Genomic DNA, 20273 nt, shown 5'->3' on the forward strand with positions numbered 1-20273 from the left:
TGTACTGAACTGGAACCTAGTGACAGAGAGGGAGGAGTGATGAGCAAAGGGGCCAAGACTGGACTAGTGAATCCCAGAGAAACAGCTGAACTGAACAAGGGAGAGATCTTGAACCCCAGCATGATGGCTGAGAGGCCAGCATGGGACTAATCCAGACCTCCTGAATGTGGATGTCAGTGAGGAGCCTCAGGCAATCTATGGGGGTTTGGGGTAGTAGATCAATATTTATCCCTGGCACACAAATGGACTTTGGGGACCCATGCCACAATAAGGGATGCTTTCTCAATTTTAACACCTTGAGGAGGGTCCAAGCCCTCCCCGGAACGAAATGACAGGCTCTAGAGATCCCCCATGGAGGGTATTACCCTCCCTGGGGAATGGAGTGGGGATTGGGTGGGAGCCTGGGGGTGGAGTGGGCGTGGAGGGGAGGGAGAGGGAGCTGGGACTGACATGGGAAGCAAGCTTGTTTCTAATTTAAATATATAATAAAAAGTGTAAAAAATAAGAAATTCAATTATATATACTAAATATGTCCATGGTGTTCCTTTTATCTCTATATTTCCATCTATATTTACCTTCAGTTAAATTTCTGCATTGTTTTGAATATTTTTTCAGAACAATATTGAAGCTTTTTTATTAAATATCTTTTCATACACTATATTTTGATCAGATTCTTTCCCTAACTCCTCCCAGATCTTCTCCACTCCCCTATCCACTCAATTACTCTCTCTCTCTCTCTCTCTCTCTCTCTCTCTCTCTCTCTCTCTCTCTCTCTCTCTCTCTCTCTCTCTCTCTCTCTCTCTCTCTCTCTCTCTCTCTCTCTCTCTCTCTCTCTCTCTCTCTCTCTCTCTCTCTCTCTCTCTCTCTCTCCAACCAAGAATGAAAATCAAATCAAAGCAAACTTTTAAAAATTTACACAAACACGGCTTCTTGTTTAGATTTGGACTTTGTGTCCATTTCCCCTTCTCAGTTCTCAGAGATTTTTAGACTAATTTTTAATTAATTAATTTTGAGTTGACGTCTCACTATGTAGCCATGGCTGTCATGGAATTTCCTAGGTCGGCCAAACAGGCCTCAAACTCATAAATATATGCCTGCCTCTACCTCCCAAGGGCTGAGATTAAAGGTGCATGCTACACCCAGCCTGGGCCAACTGTTTTAGATTTATTTTCAGTGTATGAGTATTTTGCTTGACCGTATGCATATGCACCATGTGAGTGATTAGTGTCCACTCAGGTGAAAAGAAGGCATTGGATCTCCAGGAACAGATGCTTATGAGACACTGAACTCAGGTCTTTTGTAAGAGCAGCAAGGCCTCTTAACCTCTGAGCTGCCTCTCTAACCCCGAGAACAATTTGCAAAGAGTCCATAGTTAAAACTCCAGCTTTGTCTCAGCTATTAGAGAAGCCTTTCCGTAATTTGGGGGGTTTTGTTGTCACTGTAGCTTTACTTCTAGAAATTCAATTTGGATTTTTAAAATAGTTTCCAGTTGTTGAATAAATTCCTCAATCTCTTTTATATCTTTGTATGTAGTATAAACATAAAGACTCTCTGAAAATTGTATCATCTAGATCCTTAATGGGCTCTTTCTACTCTTTGCTGCTTATGATAATGTGGTTTTTCTTTCTTTGTGTAACTACTTATGTTTCATTTTGCACTTAATATATGTGAAAAATATAAATCTGCTTTGTAGTCCATGATAATATTTATAGCATCCAGAAAGAATTGTTTTGTTTTCTCGCAGCTGCCTAGAGGGATTAGCAAAATCAGACCACCTTAATCCAACTGCAGGGGCTGAAGTGATTTAAAACTGAGCTTTGTAGCTTCACAGTCAAGCTCTGGGCTTTTATTCCTAGCTTGTAATCCTTAAGGTTTCTTTCAACCCAAAGTATGATTTCTTACCGGAATTTCCCTCCTTGGCACGCCTTGGAATCTGATTATCTTGTGTCTTGGCCCAAAGCATCTTCTCAATTTCAGCAGCAAGCCTGATTCAAATGTTGTGCTCTACTTTCTCCAGGTTTTTGTCATTTGGCATCTCGCATTGCCTTCAGCATTCTTCGTTACCTTTTTGCCCAGTCAAAATTATCAGTGAAAAGGCTGATGCTCATTCCTTAATTCATCATTAGATAGAATGTGAATTATTTAGAAAATGAGTTTAAATGGTTTATTAAGTAAATCTTCCTAGGAGGATGATTTTCCACCAATAAATCTTTTTTTTTGAGACACACTTGTAATCCAACTCCTCAGGGAAGCAGACAAGAGAACATGAGTTCCAAGCCATCCTGGGCTACACAGAGAGACTCTCCTTACAACCACAATAGCAAAATGTGAACAAGAAAAAGACTTAGGGTAAAATAACTATTTAAACATTGCTAGTATGTGTTACATATCTAAGACCCTAGTACTCTGGAAGCTGAGACAGGAGAATCGTGAGTTCTTCTAGTCCAGCCTGGGTTTCATAAGTGAGACCTTGTTTCAAAAGAAGCAAACAAAAACTACTTGATACCTTTTCTACTTTATTTTTTCTTCACAACCATATAAATAATTTTCAGAATAGACCCTATAAAGATGCACACACACAGATTTTTCAAGGAGGCATATCGTATGCTTCCCTATGGTTTTTGGAAATACACGTACTCATATGCATAGTTTAAATGAAGTTATGACACACTTGGGAGAATACAACAGAGAACCCCATCGGAGACCAGAGATCAATACTAATGTCTTCCTCAGTTGCTTACCATCTTAGTTTTTAAGAAAGAATTTTTCCCTGGGACCTGGGAATCACCATTTACGCTAGACTAGCTGACTAGCAGGCCCCAAGGACCCTAATCTCTCTGGCTCCCCACCGCTGAGATTACATATTAAGCCACACCCCTGTTCCCATTCCATTTTTGATGGCAGGATTAACTATTCACAATAAAAAATAAAACACTAACCATAGGTTTTCCTGTCTCTTCTGTAAAAAGGAGAATCACATGGCTAAATCTTGACCAATAGGGCCTAAGGAAAGGATTCCTGGGGGCTACAAAGAAACATGCTGCTGATAATCTGAAGACATTAGTGTATGAAGATGGAAAGCACAAAGATCATACAAAAGCTGTTGAGCAACTAAATTAGGAATATTTTTCCTTTGTATTCCTGGTTATACAACAAAACATTGACACCATTACTTCAGTTCCTCCTACTTGGGTCTTCTGTTATTTGTAGCCAAAAAGAGCATATTAATAAAATTAAAATGATTTTTTGGTGGGTTTTTTCAAGACAGGCTGACCTCGAACTCATAGAGATCTATCTCTCCTCTGCCTCCCGAGTGCTGGGATTAAAGGCATGTGCCACCCACAGTCAGTCTGGCTGATTTTTAAAGTATGTCCTCAAAATTATTTGATACTTCTCACAGTGAGAGACTGTTGAAGTTGCTTATTGTGGGTATGGTGTGTTTACCTGAATGTATGTATGTGCACCATGTGAGTGCCTAATGCCTGAAGAGTCCAGAAAATGGTGCTGTATCCCCCTAGAACTGAAGGTGCAGACAGCAATTAGCCAGCACATGGATACTGGGAACCAAGGTCCTCTGCAAGAGCTGTGAGTGTTCTTAACTGCTGAGTTGTCCCTCCAGGCCCTATTACAAATTTTTTGCAGTTTGCATGAGCCATAACACAGAGAACCATTAAAAAAAACCATACCATCAAGTTAATAGCTGTATTTGATTCAAAGTTCGTAGAGAGTAGTAAATTGGGGGACCAGGAATTCAGGAATTGAAGGGTTCAGTTAACAGTCATATAAGGTTTACAGGTTACTTATCTCTCTTGATTTCTGTTTTACTTGTAAAATAAGAGAAACGGATTAGAAAACTAATGAGCTTTGCTATCAGAATACAGTATTTGAGCTGATAGACCTCTTCTAACACATACTGTTTGTAAGGCTTTGGGCAAGTCACTGAAAATCTCTGCATTTTGTCTGCATCATTAATCAAGGGACAAGAGGAGTGAAAATCTGAATTACTGAGAATCTAAGGAAAATCTCACAATCAGGCACAATTTAGTAGTCCTAAAATAAATGTAAACAGAATGCTTCTGCCAAGGTTTACAGTTCAACTTAGGGCATTTGCTCCTTTCAAAAAAGTTTTATATGTCTTTATAAAAAAGAAGTCTTGACAGAAGAGGAACAACAACTTTAGTTGTGTGTAGTATCTTATCTGATCCTTATAACTAGTCACAAAATAGAGGTGATTGTTTACTATTTGAGAAATGTTAATGGGAGACCAGGCTTTATTTTTCAAATTCAGTAACTAGTACACAGAAATCAGTGATGTTTGTTCACTTGCTACATTCATTTGCTGGATAGCTGTGGATGTAAATTGTGTGCATAGGACCACAACAGTGAGTGATACCTAAAGCGCTTGTCCTGAATCTAGCCTGGCTGACACAAGGTCACCCTAACTAATCCCCACAGATACTGTTTGAGCTCTTAACAAGCACCCTTTATTTTCAGAAGACAAGCCTGGTCAGAAGTGCACTCTAGGCCTAGGAGGTACCCTTAACTGTGTTAAGAGGCTCAACTCAACCAAAGCCCCTCCTCCCTTTCCTTTGATACCCGCCCCACCTCTACCCCCACGGTCCCCCCACCCCCACCGCCCCACCTCCGGTCCTTGGAAGGTTGCTTCAGTGCGACACAAAGGCGGGGCCTACGTAGACAAAAGCCCTGGGCCATAAATGGAGGCGGGGCCTCACGGGAGGCCAGTGTGCAGCTGCGGAGCTCTCGACCAGAGCTTTGCTCCGCCCCCCGGGGACTGCCAAAGCCACCATGGAGGAGTATCACCGGCCCTGTGACGAGGTACCGCCCCTCTGGAGCCAGGAAGAGCCCCTCGCCCTCCTTATGGGGACGCTGTTGGGTGGTCTCTTAGTGCTTGCAGAATTAGGATGTGGAGTCCCGTGAACCTGAGTCTGCCCCGCAGGACCCGGGATCTTTCTTGCCCCTCGGCTGTCTGTCTCCCCACCCCTGAAAGCCGGGGGGGTGGGCTGACTGATCATCGCGATGGCTTGGGTGACAGAAAGCTCTTGGGGGCAGTCTGTAGGGTCTAGGAGGACCCATTAGGTGTAAGGGGAGGCCTAACTTGGGTGCCTGGGCGGGCGTTGGCGAGCCCCGCCCGTCTGCGATCTGGGCCTGGGAAACCGGTTTTTCTGTTTCCTCCGCCTTTTGGGTCTCCTTGAGCTGGTGCTGCAAGGTGGCTGGTCCTGGGAACTCTCCCCTGGGGCGGCTAGAGGAAGTGCTTTATGGATTAAGAGTCCTTGCTCACTGATTCAGGTTTCCCTAAGCCTCACCAGAACTCCATGATGTCAGTGATTTTCCTGTTACTGATGGGAACTCTGACTTTTCATGGGCGACCAAGTGACAGGCCACAAATTAATACTGCTAGGAGTGAGAGAGGTTTCATTTGAACTCAGATCTCTGACTTTACACTTCAGTTCATGTTTCCAGGATGAGGGCTGTTTAATTGCCCCACAGCCATAAGAGTTTGCAAGGATGGAATAGACAAACATTTTCTGTCCAGTGGTAGCCACTGGTGGGTGATACAAGAAAATGAAAGATGAGATCGTGCAGGCACAATGTAATATGACCCTTGTAAGGGGCTTCTCCAATTGGTGAGTTTCTGCAGAAGAATCTGTGTTGCAGAGAGCATGCATATGTGTGGGTGAGGCATAATAATGTAGAAATAAGGTCTTGCCCCCCAAATTACATGATTACTCTTCCTCCGATTTACCTCTTAGCAAGGGTGCAAGAGAATCTTTTCTGCACTACTTCCTAAATACATGTAATTTTAAAAGAAATAGAAGTGGAAAGATAACTCATAGGTAGAGTGCCTGACTAGCACTTTAGAAGCCCCGAGTTCCATCCCCAGCACCAGAAAAAAAAAAGATAGAAAATCAACAGACATAGTTCGTGTTTCCCTGGCCAACCAAACTTTCCAACTTGTAGTGAAAATGTGCATCATTTATTTCTTAGGCCAATTTTGGGTGTGATTTTGAAACAAAAATGACTACCATAGGACTAAAATACGAGACCTCTTTTCAAAACTCCTAAGTATGTAGTGGGGTGGGAAATTTTATAGGATAACTACTAGAGTTAAGTACAGTGAAAATCTGTACTTAAAATATAACCTCAGAATTTACTTATTTCAAGTAGTTTTAAGTTGCATAGTGTTTTTTTAAACACAAAATTACTGTTTTCCCAATGCACCCCAAATATCTCCATGGAAATCATTCTTATATTAACTAAAGCATCCTGGCTTATATTTCATTCTTATCGCATAACCTAGTTTTGCACTCAAGGACAGTAGGTGTTATTGAAAATTGCCATTAACCCACAATTGTAACAAGCTGCTCCCCAAAAATGAGAGGCCAACTTGTATAATTAAAGTGACATTAATTTTGAGTGGCAGAGTATTGCCATATCTTTAATTTGGAAAAGCAGTGGGTTTGTCTCATATCAATTCAAAATAAAATTGGCAATGACAATTTAGCATACTCTTTATGGGCCACTTTATCTAGCTGAAATGATTTCCTGTATATTGATAGCACACAACAGAAATCATTTATAGCTAGCGCCTGCTAATTTTTTGAGTTTTATAATGCAATGATTATCTAGAATGTTCATTAGAATCACTGTTGTAAAAGCACTTTTCTTTTTTTTTTAAAGCACTTTTCAAAATGGTATTTGCGTATGTCCTGCCCAATGCTAATGAATCTGAATCTACAGGGAGTAGAATCAGCAACTCAGTAGACCTGATGTCCGGAGCACTGTGGTCTTCTGTCACTATCACTTTCTTAGGCCAGCTGAGGGTATCCTGTATCTCGCCATGTCTATAAATAAAGGGAAGCCTTACTGAAAGCAGTTTTATCGTGTTTTCTCTTTAGGTTGGCTTCAATGCTGAGGAAGCACATAATATAGTCAAAGAGGTGAGTTATATTTGCTGTTATCTCCATTGTTGTGTGGATAGAAAAATTTTAAATCCAGGTTTTGAGTTTTCAGGCCAAAGCTAGAAATGTTAATGCTCAAACACCAAGATTTAAAATATTTTTTACTCTTTGTAGGGGTGTGTGTGTAGTCTTTTGCATTCAGGGATGCCTGTTTGGATCTTTTCTGAAAGACATGCTGAAGCAATATTTCAAGTCTACAAAAAGTAAAGAAGCTCTTTTCTAGAATCTATTTTATCTAAGGACCTTTACTGATTCTAGTGTTATCAATATAGACCACCATGTGGTTATCAATATAGACTGCCCTGGGGGTCAGGTTATCAATATAGCCTCCCTGGGGGTGAGGTAGACTACCCTGGGGTAAGGTTATCAGTATAGCCTCTCCTGGGGGTGGTGAAGTTATTAATATAGGCTACGCTGGTAGGGAGGTACTTTAAGAGCACTCTTACAGCCCAAAGTCATCATTAACTCTGACAAACCCTAGGTAAAAATGCTGAGTTGACCCACAAGGCTGCTTCAGTTGTGGGTGTGGCTCTTGGGGCCTATGTCCTAGCAAGCCCTGACTGAGTTCTGTCTGGGCTGCATTGGCCCCACCTTCTGGGCATTGTGTGCACATGTGCCACCAATTCACCTGCAAACAGTTCTTGACTTGCACAAGTGCTCCGAGGGCATCATCTCATCCAGAGTTCAGCTGGCCTGACCCTGTGTGAGTAGGACCAGCTCAACGTCTCAGGGTTAGGCAGCACCAAAAACTATTGCTGTATTTTAATAGTTGAAGAATTGTAGATTACAACATTTAGCTATTTAAAATATTTGGACTATATCATGTAAATATATATTTAGGACCATTTTATTAAACTAAAATGCAAATGTTTTCAATGCCATCACAATGTCAGAGCACAAGGAAGAGCAATTGGAAGGCAGAGGTAACAATAATCTTATTTTTTGAAGTAAAATGTCAAGAGAAACTGTTTTGGCTAGGAGACATGAAATAAAAGATGCTGGGTCTTTGGAAGAGCCACTTTAATACATTTTCCTTACCCAAGTTTTGAACCACATGAAAAGACAAAAGTGTTCACTTGAAAGACTAAAACACCACCTTTATTATAGATAAAACTAGGTTGATGACTGTATCATGTTTTACTAGCCTCTGCTCAGTTCTGAACTTGCAATACTGGCTTTGTGAGCACACAAGGGAAAGTTTGAGTCAGCAGAGAGAAACAACATAACATGTCTCTTTGGTCTGGGTGGAAATGGAAGGAGAAATGAAAACCCAAGTGCAAGATGTTTGGGAATGTGATTTTCTTGCATGAGTATGGTAGAGCAATGCTGATCACTCAGCAGCCAGGTAACTTACTTCATTTCTATAGGAAGGAATGATGAATGGAATAAGAGATCAAGAATGGTAGGCATTTTTGGTGTGTGTGTGTGTGTGTGTGTGTGTGTGTGTGTGTGTGCTCGCGCACATTTGTGCTTGTGCAAGGGACTACTGTAAAGCATGAGGAAGAAATGTGTTTCTGTCAGTGTGAATGTATTGAAGTAAATCTACTGAGACCTCTATCTTGAGAGAAGCAGTTGGAAGGGAGCTAGTGGACTAAATTTTCACTTATCATAGGAGTTCTACACATGCCTGTAGCTCATACAGCAAGAAATAGTGGTAGACATGTTATCTGGAGTTACAAGTAATTAACTGCTTTTTAAAATGGCATGTGTGTGTGTGTGTGTGTGTGTGTGTGTGTGGTTAAGTGGTATTAAAAAACTACTAGATGCATTTTATTTCTTTTCTCGTTTCTTTTGATTTTTTGAGATAGAGTTGTTATATAGTTGGGTTGGCCTCCAAGTTGTCTTACTCCTGCCTCAGACTCTCAAATGTTAGAATTACAGGCCGGCACCTAGCCTATTAGATGCATTTTAGAGTATAAACATTACTGAGAATGTAGTTAACAGTATAAGCCATTTAATTAAAAACAATTTGATACCAACTGAACTTGAATCCTTTACATAAAAAGATGGCACTTAGGAGAAATCTCAGGCTCACGACAGGTTCCTTGGGGACCATGTCTGTGTTCTTCTTTGTCTTTGTTTTGTGAGTCACCTTTTTATGGCAATGAATCATTTCCACTGAGGGACTGGGAAGGATTGATGTACAAGTATTGCTTTCAAACATTACAGACCATCCTAGATAATTCTATAACTCCTCTTTTATTCCATACTCATCTCATTCTCCTTCCTTTATGGAAATGCTTTGAAAACTCTTAAGCATTTAGAGACAGTGCACACCAGACAATTAGTAGATGCATGTTTCCTGCTATGCCTTTGAGAGTTGTGCCTTGAATTTCTCTTGCAGTATATGTAAAATTTGGTTCATTTGGGCTAATAGAGTTGTTATCTCTCCTAGTGTGTTGATGGAGTCTTAGGAGGTGAGGACTACAATCAGAACAACATCAACCAGTGGACCGCAAGCATAGTGGAGCAATCCCTAGCACATCTGGTTAAGCTGGGAAAAGCCTATAAGTACATCGGTAAGTATTGATGTGGTGTCCTCATTAGTTTCTGTGCCTTTGTCTTTCTCATTTTCTCTGAATTTGGAGAATCTATCTGAATGACAGGCACCATAGTGGACTACTAATAGTGTAGGAAGAACTTCTGACTTGTCCCCTTGAATGTAATACACGATGAAGTGTAAACATGGAAGTCTTTCAGTCTAAAGCAGTTTAAACTGTCCTCCCTTGGTAGCATCAGTTCTCTTTGTCCACTGAGACCCTTCAGTGCTGTCTTCCTGTCAGCCATCCATGCCTCTGTATAGGCCTGTGAAGATGCACAATCCAAGTACAAAAGAGAAATAGCCCCTGCATCTGTCTGCAATCTGGTAATGGCACAGAACACACAGTCTGATCAGGAATTTTTCTGTAGTGCAATTACTGGCAGTTACAGTAATGGTTCATGAAAGGGCTAAGGCAATGAATTTAAGATCATGATGATGAATATTCAAAATAAGTGACTATTTTAGTCTACTAGCTGAATTGTTTCGTGTTGCTTTTCTCAGCTTTTAGAGTTCTAATGCAAATATTTCCCCCTTTTCAGTCAATGTCATTCTATGACTTTCTTTGTAGTGACCTGTGCTGTGGTCCAGAGGAGTGCATATGGATTTCATACTGCCAGCTCATGTTTTTGGGATACTACATCTGATGGTGAGGGGCTGTAAATTAATTTACCCAGAATTGAAGTTCCAGCAAAGTCAGTCTGGACTTGTTACATAGCTCTACTTAAAGTCTGAAAAACACTGTATCAATAGAATTGCTTCGAATGTACTCAAGTACGATTTCAAATCAGTATGAAGTATGAAGACACAACATGTTAGAGGAAGTATTATTCAAAGCAATGTGTGTGTATGCATTGGTGTGTGGGTGCGTGTGTATACGTGTAGGTGTTACTTAGTGCCTGGTAATTTTGATGTTTTGCTGATGTATCAATATTTTCTTCTTGTATGCTTTCAGGAACCTGTACTGTAAGATGGGAGAACCGAACCATGAACTGCATCGTTAATGTTTTTGCAATTGCAATTGTTCTGTAACCCGCTAAATAGAATGGGTTAAAGCCATTAACTTAAGTTTGTGAGTGTGTCCTTTCTAAAAAGAGTAATAATTACCTATTAATGTGCTAGATAGCAAGTGTGCAATATGCTTTAAAACTATCAGCAAAAACTGAATATTGTAAGCAAAAGTCTAATAAATAAGAACTTGGAAGGTTATCTCATATTCTATACAGATTCATTTAAAGACACACATGTTAGTCAAATATTAATGCAAAAATATTGACTGACATAAAATGGAATGTTATATTTATACAAGTCTTTCACTAGCATTATACACCCACAGAGATGGGAAAATTTATTTAGATACCAACATCATCTTTAAACCAGAAAACTTAACAGGGATGAATAAATATGCGAACAAAACAAATGCAATTATCAGTGCAGAGAAAATTACATTAATTAGCTAATACCTTTCTTTATTTTAATTTCTTCCCTTCATTGAATTATATATAATAGTCCATGGAAAGTAATTTTGACACCCCCCACCACCTGTATCTAATGTTATAATAGCAGCTATGACTGACCTGCTTCCTTTTCAGGGAACAGACAAATCCATTTTGTTTTAATATCAATTGTTTGCATTTACACTTGAGGTAGGATTAAATGACAACCAGATTTCCTGGTTAAGCAAAATTAGTCATGTGATCAGCACTATATGACTCAGACAACTGCCTTATAATCTACTCATTCCATGAGGAACATTATCTATTGAGTGACTGTTCTGCAAATTTCTCTGCCAGGCATGGCAGCTCTCAACATGGTGTTTGTGTTAAGTTTCTGTTGGTAGCTGTTCAGTTGGAAAACTGGTATCTCTAAAGAAGGGTCAAAAAAGAATGGAAAATGCTCTGAGGACCTTCATGGAGAACTAACCAAAAGGAAATCACTAATTGGTGACAGAATTAGAGATATAATTTTTAAGGGTTGCTGCTGACAAAGTAAAATACATAAAATATGCAACTCTTCCTTAAAGGCCTTATCAGTAGTCTTAGCTTTACAAATAATAAATCTTATCATTGCATTAATTACAGCTATGTGTCCATAATTTAAAATACTTATGGGGAGTTAGAACTGAGTGGAGTAGACTACACATTAAAAGCGAACAATCATTAGCAGGTTGTGTAATATCTCAGGGTTTATGAAATATAGTTGAATTTATTAAGAAAATCAGTGATAAAAAGTAGGGTACACAGCTGGCCACCAAATGCGAAGTCAGTCTGACATTTAATCCTGAAAATGAAATCAATTTTACATGTCACCACTGACACCCAATCCATGTAAGGACTAGAATCACGATTATTTGAATTTTTAGGGTAAAGGAAAGCTTAGTATTAATGACGACAATATTAAGACAGGATTCTTGTATGAGTACTACTTGCATGGTTTACATTTTGCTGAATAACTGTAATGGCAAGAATGGGAAAATAGGGTTTAATGCAGTGATCTGTGACTTTGGCACATCCGAAATCCCTTGTCATTACCTTTATGTTACTTTATGCTGCTGGCTCTTGTAACCTCTGGAGATTATAATAGTGACCAAACTATCTGTGCAGTTAAGGCTTCTTTCTGATTATTGTTGTTGAAGCCTCATTTTCAAATAAATCATACCTCGTGAGCTTGCTATCTGCTGTTTCTAGTTAAAATATAATAAAGACTATCTTACTGTACTGTACATTTGCCTCTGGTTTTAATTCCATGGTCAAGAAATCAGGATTGTGCTTACTTTAACCAATTCCAAGCAGGATGAATGGAGGAGGAAAACAAATGTGGGACCACATAAATATATTACAAAAATAAATATATTAATGTACACCGGGTCTGAAACAAGATCAACAGTGTGAGGACAGACATAGAAAAACTGTGTCTCAAAAATATTGCTACCCAAATGTGGTCTTTACCATTACAATATAATGAATAGCTTCTATTTCAAGCATTTTATTTATGATTTTAACACAAAGTTTTTCTTTAAAGTTAGTGAAATACAGTATGTAACTATTTATGAACCTTTAATGGTTATTTTTAAAAATTAATTTTGTCCCATTTGTTAAATTGCAAATGAGCTGTTGCTTCTTGTAAAAAAATCAAGGACTTTAAGTAAAATTAGAGTATCCACATTCAATACTCTAATACATGGGTAATTCAGTTAGTGTAAACATTAGCTGCATGTTTTATAGAGCTATAATTTTGTGTTTGTGAAGTCCTAAAAGACTGCCTAAATTGTGGCAACATTTTATTAAAGAGCACTTTTCTGTCCTTCCAAGTTGGGTGTTAATGATGAGTCATTGCATCATTGCATTTTATAGTGATCTTATTGCTGCATTTTAAAGGTCTGAGTAAAACTAGTTGCATATACTTGATAACAGATATTTTAAAAGGATGAGAAGACATGGCTATTTTGGGAGAAGTGATTAAGTCTCTTCTATAGAACATCTCAAAGCAAAGTTTAAGATGAATTGAAATTCTTTCCTCATGGGCTGGAATCTGTCCAAAGTGTTGGGATTACATGTATGCTACACCATGTCTAGACCCCTACGTTATTTGTGAGTCAATTAGGAGATGAGAGTGATAGAACAATAGGAAACTATTATCTTTCTGTTCTATGTTAGAATTTTCCTGAGACAACTGGTCTTCTCATATTAAATTCCAGTATGAGAATTCTCACTCAGGTGAAGGTAGGACCATGCTGCTTCTGGGAAAGCCAAATACAAAAAGCAAAGGAGACAAAGCCTCTCCACCTCCCAAAGAAGGCAGGAGTGAAGGAGGAAGGGAATATCAAGAGTGTTATAGGAATAGATGATTATGTGCATAGAAAACTACAAGATTGGATTGGCTCACTGTCAGAGTTTCTAGTAGTTCTAGGTCTCTACTAGCCCCTCCAGCCCCCTCCCAGAACTTCCATTGACTGTGTAATCTGGTCATATTTATTCTATCAATTGTCAATGAGAAAAAAGGAGGGACTGAAGTCTGCTACAGTGTGGGCTCAAGACCAAGTGAATACTGGGTGCAGCTGCCACAGTTGTCACCATGCTAATAAGGACCAGATACTTAGCAGAATTAATGTCCTATGAATCATTAGTAGGTTTTTTTTATGGAGGCAATTTAGGAACATCTGTCTCTTCACTTGTTTGTGCTTCTATCATGTGAATAGTTCTTTGGTTCATTGCTACAGAACTGCTAGGGAAAGGGCAAATAAGGCTTTTCTCTTTGATACGATTCATATATTTATGTTAAAAATGAAAATAGGCCAAGTATGGGGCTACTGAGAGGAGGCTGAATCAGTAGGACTGCAGGTTTGTGGCCATCCTGACTACATAGTGTGGTGTAAGTCAATCTGAGCTACGTAAGAAGGCTCTCAAAAGCAAACAGAAAAAGAAAGCCAGACTGTCCACCAAGAAGACAAGAGAAATTATGGAGAAGAAAGGGGAAATTCATACTTTTGCATAAAGCAAATTACATAGATTGAGATAGTTAAGCTACTTAATTTTAAAAAAAGGTTTTAATCAGGAAGCATGAATATATTTTTATGCAAAACAGTATAATGTAGACCTGTAATGGTCTAACAAATTATGCGGCTTCCATCTTGCCTCCTCTTTGTCCTCCACATCTGGATCTACTCCCAGAGGGGAAAAGCTGTATTTTGTTGTACATGACTCAGGCTACTGTTTTGCACTGATATTAAGTATATGAATATATTGTTTGAACAGCTACATGTGATGTATAAATGCAGAGTGCTATTTTTAAAGTTTGTTAAATGTAGGGCTACAGAGATGGCTCAGTGATAAAGAGCACTAACTGCTCTTCTAGAGGACTCCTTGTCAACTCCCAGCATCTGCATGGCAGGCAGCTCACAAAAGTCTGTAACTCCAGTTCCAGGTATCCAATGCTCTCTTCTGGCCTGTATGGATACCAGGCATATGCATGGTGCACATACGTCCATGCAGGCAAAACAACCACACACATAAAATAAAAATAAGTGAATCCTAAAATGTAACAAAACAAGGCTTTTAAATGTTTACATTGGGGGTATGTGACTCATGTGTGCCATCATGGCCCATGTTTGGAGGCCTGAGGACAACTTGTGGAGGTTGGTTCTTTTCTTCCATCGAGTGCTTCTCAGGGATCAAACTCAAGTCATTAGGCTTGGCAACAAGCACCTTTACCCGCTGAGCCATCTCCCCTACCCAAGTTTGCCCCCTTTTTTCGAGACAGGCTTTTTCTGTGTAGCTTTGTAGACCAGGCTGGCCTCCGATTCGCAGAGATCTGCCTGCCTCTACCTCCTAGTGCTGGGATTAAAGTCATGTGCCACCACCGCCCAGCTAAGATTACCCTTTTTATATCATACTTTATTTACAGATTTTTTTTCCTCTCAGTGTGGAAAGTCTCCTTGTCGAGCTTAGGTGTAGTTTATTCACTTTTAACATTTAGGTAGTATACCATTTTCCACTCTTGCAAAAAATCTGCCTTTGAAGATCTTTGCACAAATCCCCTGGTTTCCATATAGAGATTCTTCTTTAAAAGAATTATTGGATGATCAAATACATATTTTTACATTCACATTGTTTTCTTTTGTAATTTAAAAACAATAATTTGTTTTGATATATGAGAAAACAATTAAGATAAGTAAAAATATGCTGGGCAGTGGTGAATTGGAGGCCAGGCTGGAATACAGAACAAGTTCCAGTACAGGCTTCAAAGCTACAGAGAAATCCAATCTCAAAGTCCCCACCCCCAAAAATATATAAAAGAAACAAACAAATTGCCCTTGTGATTTTTAAAGACTTATTTGTATTATTGTCTTAAATTATTCATGTGGGTGTCCCTGGAACTGGAGTTACAGGTAGTTGTGAGCAGCCCAGTTCTGGGAACTGAACTTGTGTTCTCAGCAAGAGTACATGCTGTTAACTGCTGAACCATTTCTTCAGCTCCATTCGATGGCTAGTTTTGTCAACTTGGTGGCATTGGAAAGTGTAAAAGATTCAAGGAATACACTTGTGTATTTCCAGAGAGAAATACAAAAAGGGCTAAAGACAAACCCTGAGTGTGGGCAACAAATTGGGCCACCATGATGTGAACTATTCTGTTCTGCCACACCCCCTCACCATGATGGGCTGAAACCTCTGGAACCATCAACCCAAACCAAACCTGTTCTCCTTGTAGTTCTTTACATCAGGTGATTTGTCACAGTAATAGGAAAAGTAATATACCTTCAAATATATAGCACATATGTGTGCCAAGACTGAAAATTATCAGTCCCAAATGAAATTCTTTGTTGTCCAAACTAACTCTCCAAAAAGTACAAAAGTCACAAAAGTGGGTCTGATTTTGGGGGGAACATGCTTGGTATATCATGTCTGCCCTTCTCTATATATAATTATTTGATTATGTGTGTGTGTGTGTGTGTGTGTGTGTGTGTGTGTGTATGATCATGCTTGTCCCAAAACTTACAACAGCACCGCTAAGGATGCCATAGGGTTTGTTTCCTTTGTTTCCTCATTTGTTGATTTGAATAAAGTTTTATGAAACAGCTATAGACACACTGAGCACAGTTCACTGGGATCAGCTTCATTTATGTCCTTAATGTTGCTTCTCTGCTGCCAGTGGGAGCCCTTGATGGAGCTTACTAAGGCCCACATTTCAGCTCTGACTCTACCTGCAACTGCTTGTGTGATATAAAATAATCATTTCACCTTTCTAAGCTGCATTTAATTCACTTATATAATGAAGGGGATGGATTAAGTCTCTTAAAACTTTAATGCTAAAGAACAAACAAAAAATCCAAATACCTAATTCTTTGCCTTGAAGAGTTCAGGGCAGAGCCTGAGTGGGACTTCAGAATTTTCTTCTGTTAATGGTACCACTGTGGCTAATAGTTCCTAAGTGTGTTAGCCACCTTTCTTATTATAAAACATACGCAAAAGAAGGAATTGGAGAAAGAAATATTTCTTTTATCTCATGGTTTCAATATTTTTGTTCTTGGTCCTATACACTGCTGATGGGCCTCAGGAAAGGTGAAACATCACGACAGTACAAGTGTGTGCGCAGTTGAGCTATTCACCTTCTGGCCTCCAGGAGCTAGAGCAGTCTCATATCATGGTGGGCAAGAAGCAGAGTCCAGACAGGGGTCTCTTCCAAATTGTGACCACTGTGAACTAATTCCTCCTAAATTTCTCACAAACAGTACCACCAGTAAGGGTATATAGTGCTCAACAAATGAGGGGTTGTGGAGGGCATGCCATATCCAAACCATAGCACTGGTAGTTTACAGTCAACTTAAGTGGGGAAGCTAACATGAAAATTCCCAGATTCCATCGTTGATGTGATCAGCCAGAACTGAAATTTGATCTACCAGCTTTCATCTGACCCACCTCCAAGGAACTCTGAAGCAAAGGCTATATTCTGCTTGTTTCTCTCTGTTACACCTTTGTTTCTTTCATTTTTCAATATTCTTTCACTTTCTCTGTAGACTTGTAAAGTTTCTTTTCTGTTTCTCTCTTAGGAACAGAATCTATTGTTTTGTGATCTGATTTTGTCCTTTGCCAAGTTGTCCAGATGTATACTCTGGCCCATCACCTTCCTGGGGAATCCTGAGAATGGCTCAACATATGTGCTAGATCCTAGAGTTGGAGAGCTCTTTGAGGCTGCTTATGCCAGCACTCCAACCACAGCAGAAATTCTCTCTACAAACATTTTGCACAAGGGTAGGAGAGAGGGTTGCCTGAACTAAAAGCTGTATTATACTCAAGCATACCTGTCAGGAATGCTCTCTAGTTAACTGGCTCCTTTGATCTTTTGTTTATTTCCTCATGTAGTTCAGCATTGTTACCACCAGGGGACAGAAGGGTGCTATTGATTGTGAGCTGAAGTGTAACAAACTTGAAGTTTAGTCTTTATGAGATTTTAAGTGATGACTCTTTCTCCACTCTGCCTCTTACCTACAATGGATGTCCATAGCTCCCCAGCTTTTCCTATAAAAGTTAAAGTAGTGAGACTATGTCAAACTCTTAAACTCACGCTGGAGCCACTTTTCACAAGCCACAGTACATGTAGTAAAAAGAACAGTCCTTTTTGGGTTGTTACAACTCTTTCAGAGAAATTATCAGAATCCTAATTTTTTGTTTGTTTTTTGAGACAGGGTTTCTCTGTATAACAGCTCTGGCTGGATTCCTCAGGAAAATGGGAATCAATCTACCACAAGACCCAGCAATTCCACTCTTAGGCATATATCCAAAAGATGCCCATTCATACAACAAGGACATCTGTTCCACTATGTTCATAGCAGGATTATTTGTAATAGCCAGAACCTAGAAGTAACCTAGATGCCCCTCAAATGATGAGTGGATAGAGAAAATGTGGTACATTTACACAATGGAGTATTACTCAGCAGAAAAAAAACCAATGGAATCCTGAAATTTGCAGGCAAATGGATGGCACTAGAAGAAACCATCCTGAGCAGGTAACCCAGTCACAAAAAGACAAACATGGCATGTACTCTCTCATATATGGATTTATAGATCTGGGAAGTGCCAGCCTACAATCCCATGGCCAGAGATTCTGGGAAACAGAACCTTCATTGAGTTGCTGATGGAAGGAGAGGCAGACTCCCACAGCTAAACACTAGACTGAACTCAAGGAACCCAGTGACAGAGAGGGAGAACTGATGAGCATAGGGGTTAAGACTAGTCTGATTTAACCCCCCAGAAACAGCTGACCTGACCAGGGTTAGCTCTTGAATCCCAGACTGATGGCTGGGAATCCAGCATGGGACTGATCAAGACCCCCTGAATGTGGGTGTCAGTGAGGAGGCCTAGGCAATCTATTGGGCCTAGTAGATCAGTATTTATCCCTGGCATACAAACGGACTTTGGGTGCCCCTCCAACAATGAGAGATGCACCCTCACCCTGGACTCTTGGGGGAGGGTCTAGGTCCTGCCCTGGATGAAATGACAGACTAGGGACACCCCCATGGAGGGCTTCACCCTCCCTGGGGAAATGAAGGGGTATTGGGTGGGGTTGGTGGGAGGGCACAGGAAGAGGGGAGGGAAACAGAGAGGGACCTGGAATTGACATGTGAAGTAACCTTGTTTCTATTTAAATTTAAATTTAAAAATTAAAATAAAAAATAGTTATTTAGCTTTAAAATAAAAAACACAGTACACTTTTATAAAAAAATTTCAAGCAGAAACAACAACAAAAACAGTTTATAAATGAAAAAAACAACTCTGACTGTCCTGGAACTCACTCTGTAGACCAGGCTGGCCTCAAACTCACTGACTCTGCCTCCTAAGTGCCCAGATTAAAGGCATGAGCAACCACCGACTTGCCTGATGCTTTCTTTAGAGGCCTCTCAGCTGTAATCTTGTCTTAGTGGCTTTTTCCAACACTCTTTCCACAGACTTTCCCTGGTTTATTTCTATAAGCAATACTTGAATAGGTACTTAATGTTCACTGTGTACTAGATACCATTCAAAACTCCAGGAAAACAAAGTGGACAAAACTACTTACTTGTTAGCATTCTAGTGGAGTGGGCAATAAACCAATATAATCAGATGCTAACGTGTATTGTAGAGAAATAACTGAGGGGAAGCCAGAGAGTGATTGAAGTAGTAAGTGGTGGCAGGGCTACTATCTTAAATGAACAGGTCAAAGCAGACCTCTGTAATAAAAAGTCTATTTCAGCTGCAACCTGAAGGAAACGAGAGGGAGAAAACCACACAAATATGTGAAAAAAATTAGTTATGGCAGAGGGACCATAAATGATAAGAAATAGAAGTTGAATCAACCAGTATGTCTGAGGGACAGCAAGGTAGCCATAATTGAAGGGGCCAAGAGAGCAATGGAGAGGTGTATTCATAATTCTATGCTTCCTAACATGTGAACAATTGAGTCCTGCCACCATTCCTTCCCTGCCACAATGGACTGTATCCCTTGGAACTAAACCTAAAAGGATAGACAAAAACAAAAGCAAAACAAAACAAAAAACCGTTCTTAACACTGAAAATATGTTGTCTTGCAAAGAAAATTGAGGCTGCCCATAGAATTCTAAGGTGATAAACCTTTAAAAGCTGGAAAATGAAAGGATGTAGACTTTCACACAGGCACCTTGCCCTGCTGAGAACTTGAGTTTATCCAAATGAGTCCCATGATGGACCTTCTTACCTCTAAAACTATGCTGGACAAGAAGACCTATCATTTAAAGCCAACTGTTCCAACCAGTCCTGGACTAGTTTATGCTGTGATGATAAACAGCCCTCAATTATCAGTGGCTCAGGAAGCAAAAGCTTTTCTCCTTCTTGACTTTCTTTGTTAGTTGTCAGGGGTCTGTTCTTTCAATGATGTGAACTACAGGAGTCTCATCTCTACAAGCTTCTGTAGAGCTGGAGTGCTTCTGGTCTCCTCCCCCACCAGGATCCACACTGACCCTTGACCTGGAAGCCATACACATTTGCACTGTACTTACAGATGGTGCTTTAAGCATTTTGTCAATTTGATTTACTAAATTAGAGGTGTGTTCCCCTCACTCGGTTTTTTAAACTATTTAACATCATGACCTAATTTTGCTTTCCTATGTCATTACTAAGTAAAATTCTAGTTTTAAATTAGCCATTTCTCCTAAGGTCAGTTTTTGAGATCAATTCCCATCCACCGTCCCCACAAATGCAAGCATTTCAACTCATTCTCATTGACCCTTCATCATTTTTCTGTGA

The 20273-nt window shown here is 39.8% G+C and overlaps 1 protein-coding gene across 1 annotated transcript; it reads left to right on the forward strand.

Annotated features, from left to right (window-relative positions):
- The first annotated feature begins 4683 nt into the window (after nt 1-4683).
- On the forward strand, nt 4684-12241 carry Dynlt3 (dynein light chain Tctex-type 3). The gene is made up of 5 exons (XM_005080576.3): nt 4684-4836; nt 6918-6959; nt 9376-9499; nt 10091-10168; nt 10475-12241. The coding sequence occupies exons 1-5, from the start codon at nt 4807-4809 to the stop codon at nt 10549-10551; spliced, it is 351 nt and encodes a 116-aa protein (XP_005080633.3). The 5' UTR covers nt 4684-4806; the 3' UTR covers nt 10552-12241.
- The last annotated feature ends 8032 nt before the right edge of the window (nt 12242-20273 follow it).

Source organism: Mesocricetus auratus, unplaced genomic scaffold (assembly GCF_017639785.1).
Source record: "Mesocricetus auratus isolate SY011 unplaced genomic scaffold, BCM_Maur_2.0 Super-Scaffold_100033, whole genome shotgun sequence".
NCBI lineage: Eukaryota > Metazoa > Chordata > Mammalia > Rodentia > Cricetidae > Mesocricetus > Mesocricetus auratus.

Excerpts from the sequence above, each read along its gene's own strand:
- Dynlt3 (XM_005080576.3), top strand. The coding sequence starts at position 4,807 with ATGGAGGAGTATCACCGGCCCTGTGACGAG. Across the intron at positions 4,837-6,917 it reads ATCACCGGCCCTGTGACGAG|GTTGGCTTCAATGCTGAGGA; the intron begins GTACCGCCCCTC and ends TTTTCTCTTTAG. Across the intron at positions 10,169-10,474 it reads TTGGGATACTACATCTGATG|GAACCTGTACTGTAAGATGG; the intron begins GTGAGGGGCTGT and ends GTATGCTTTCAG.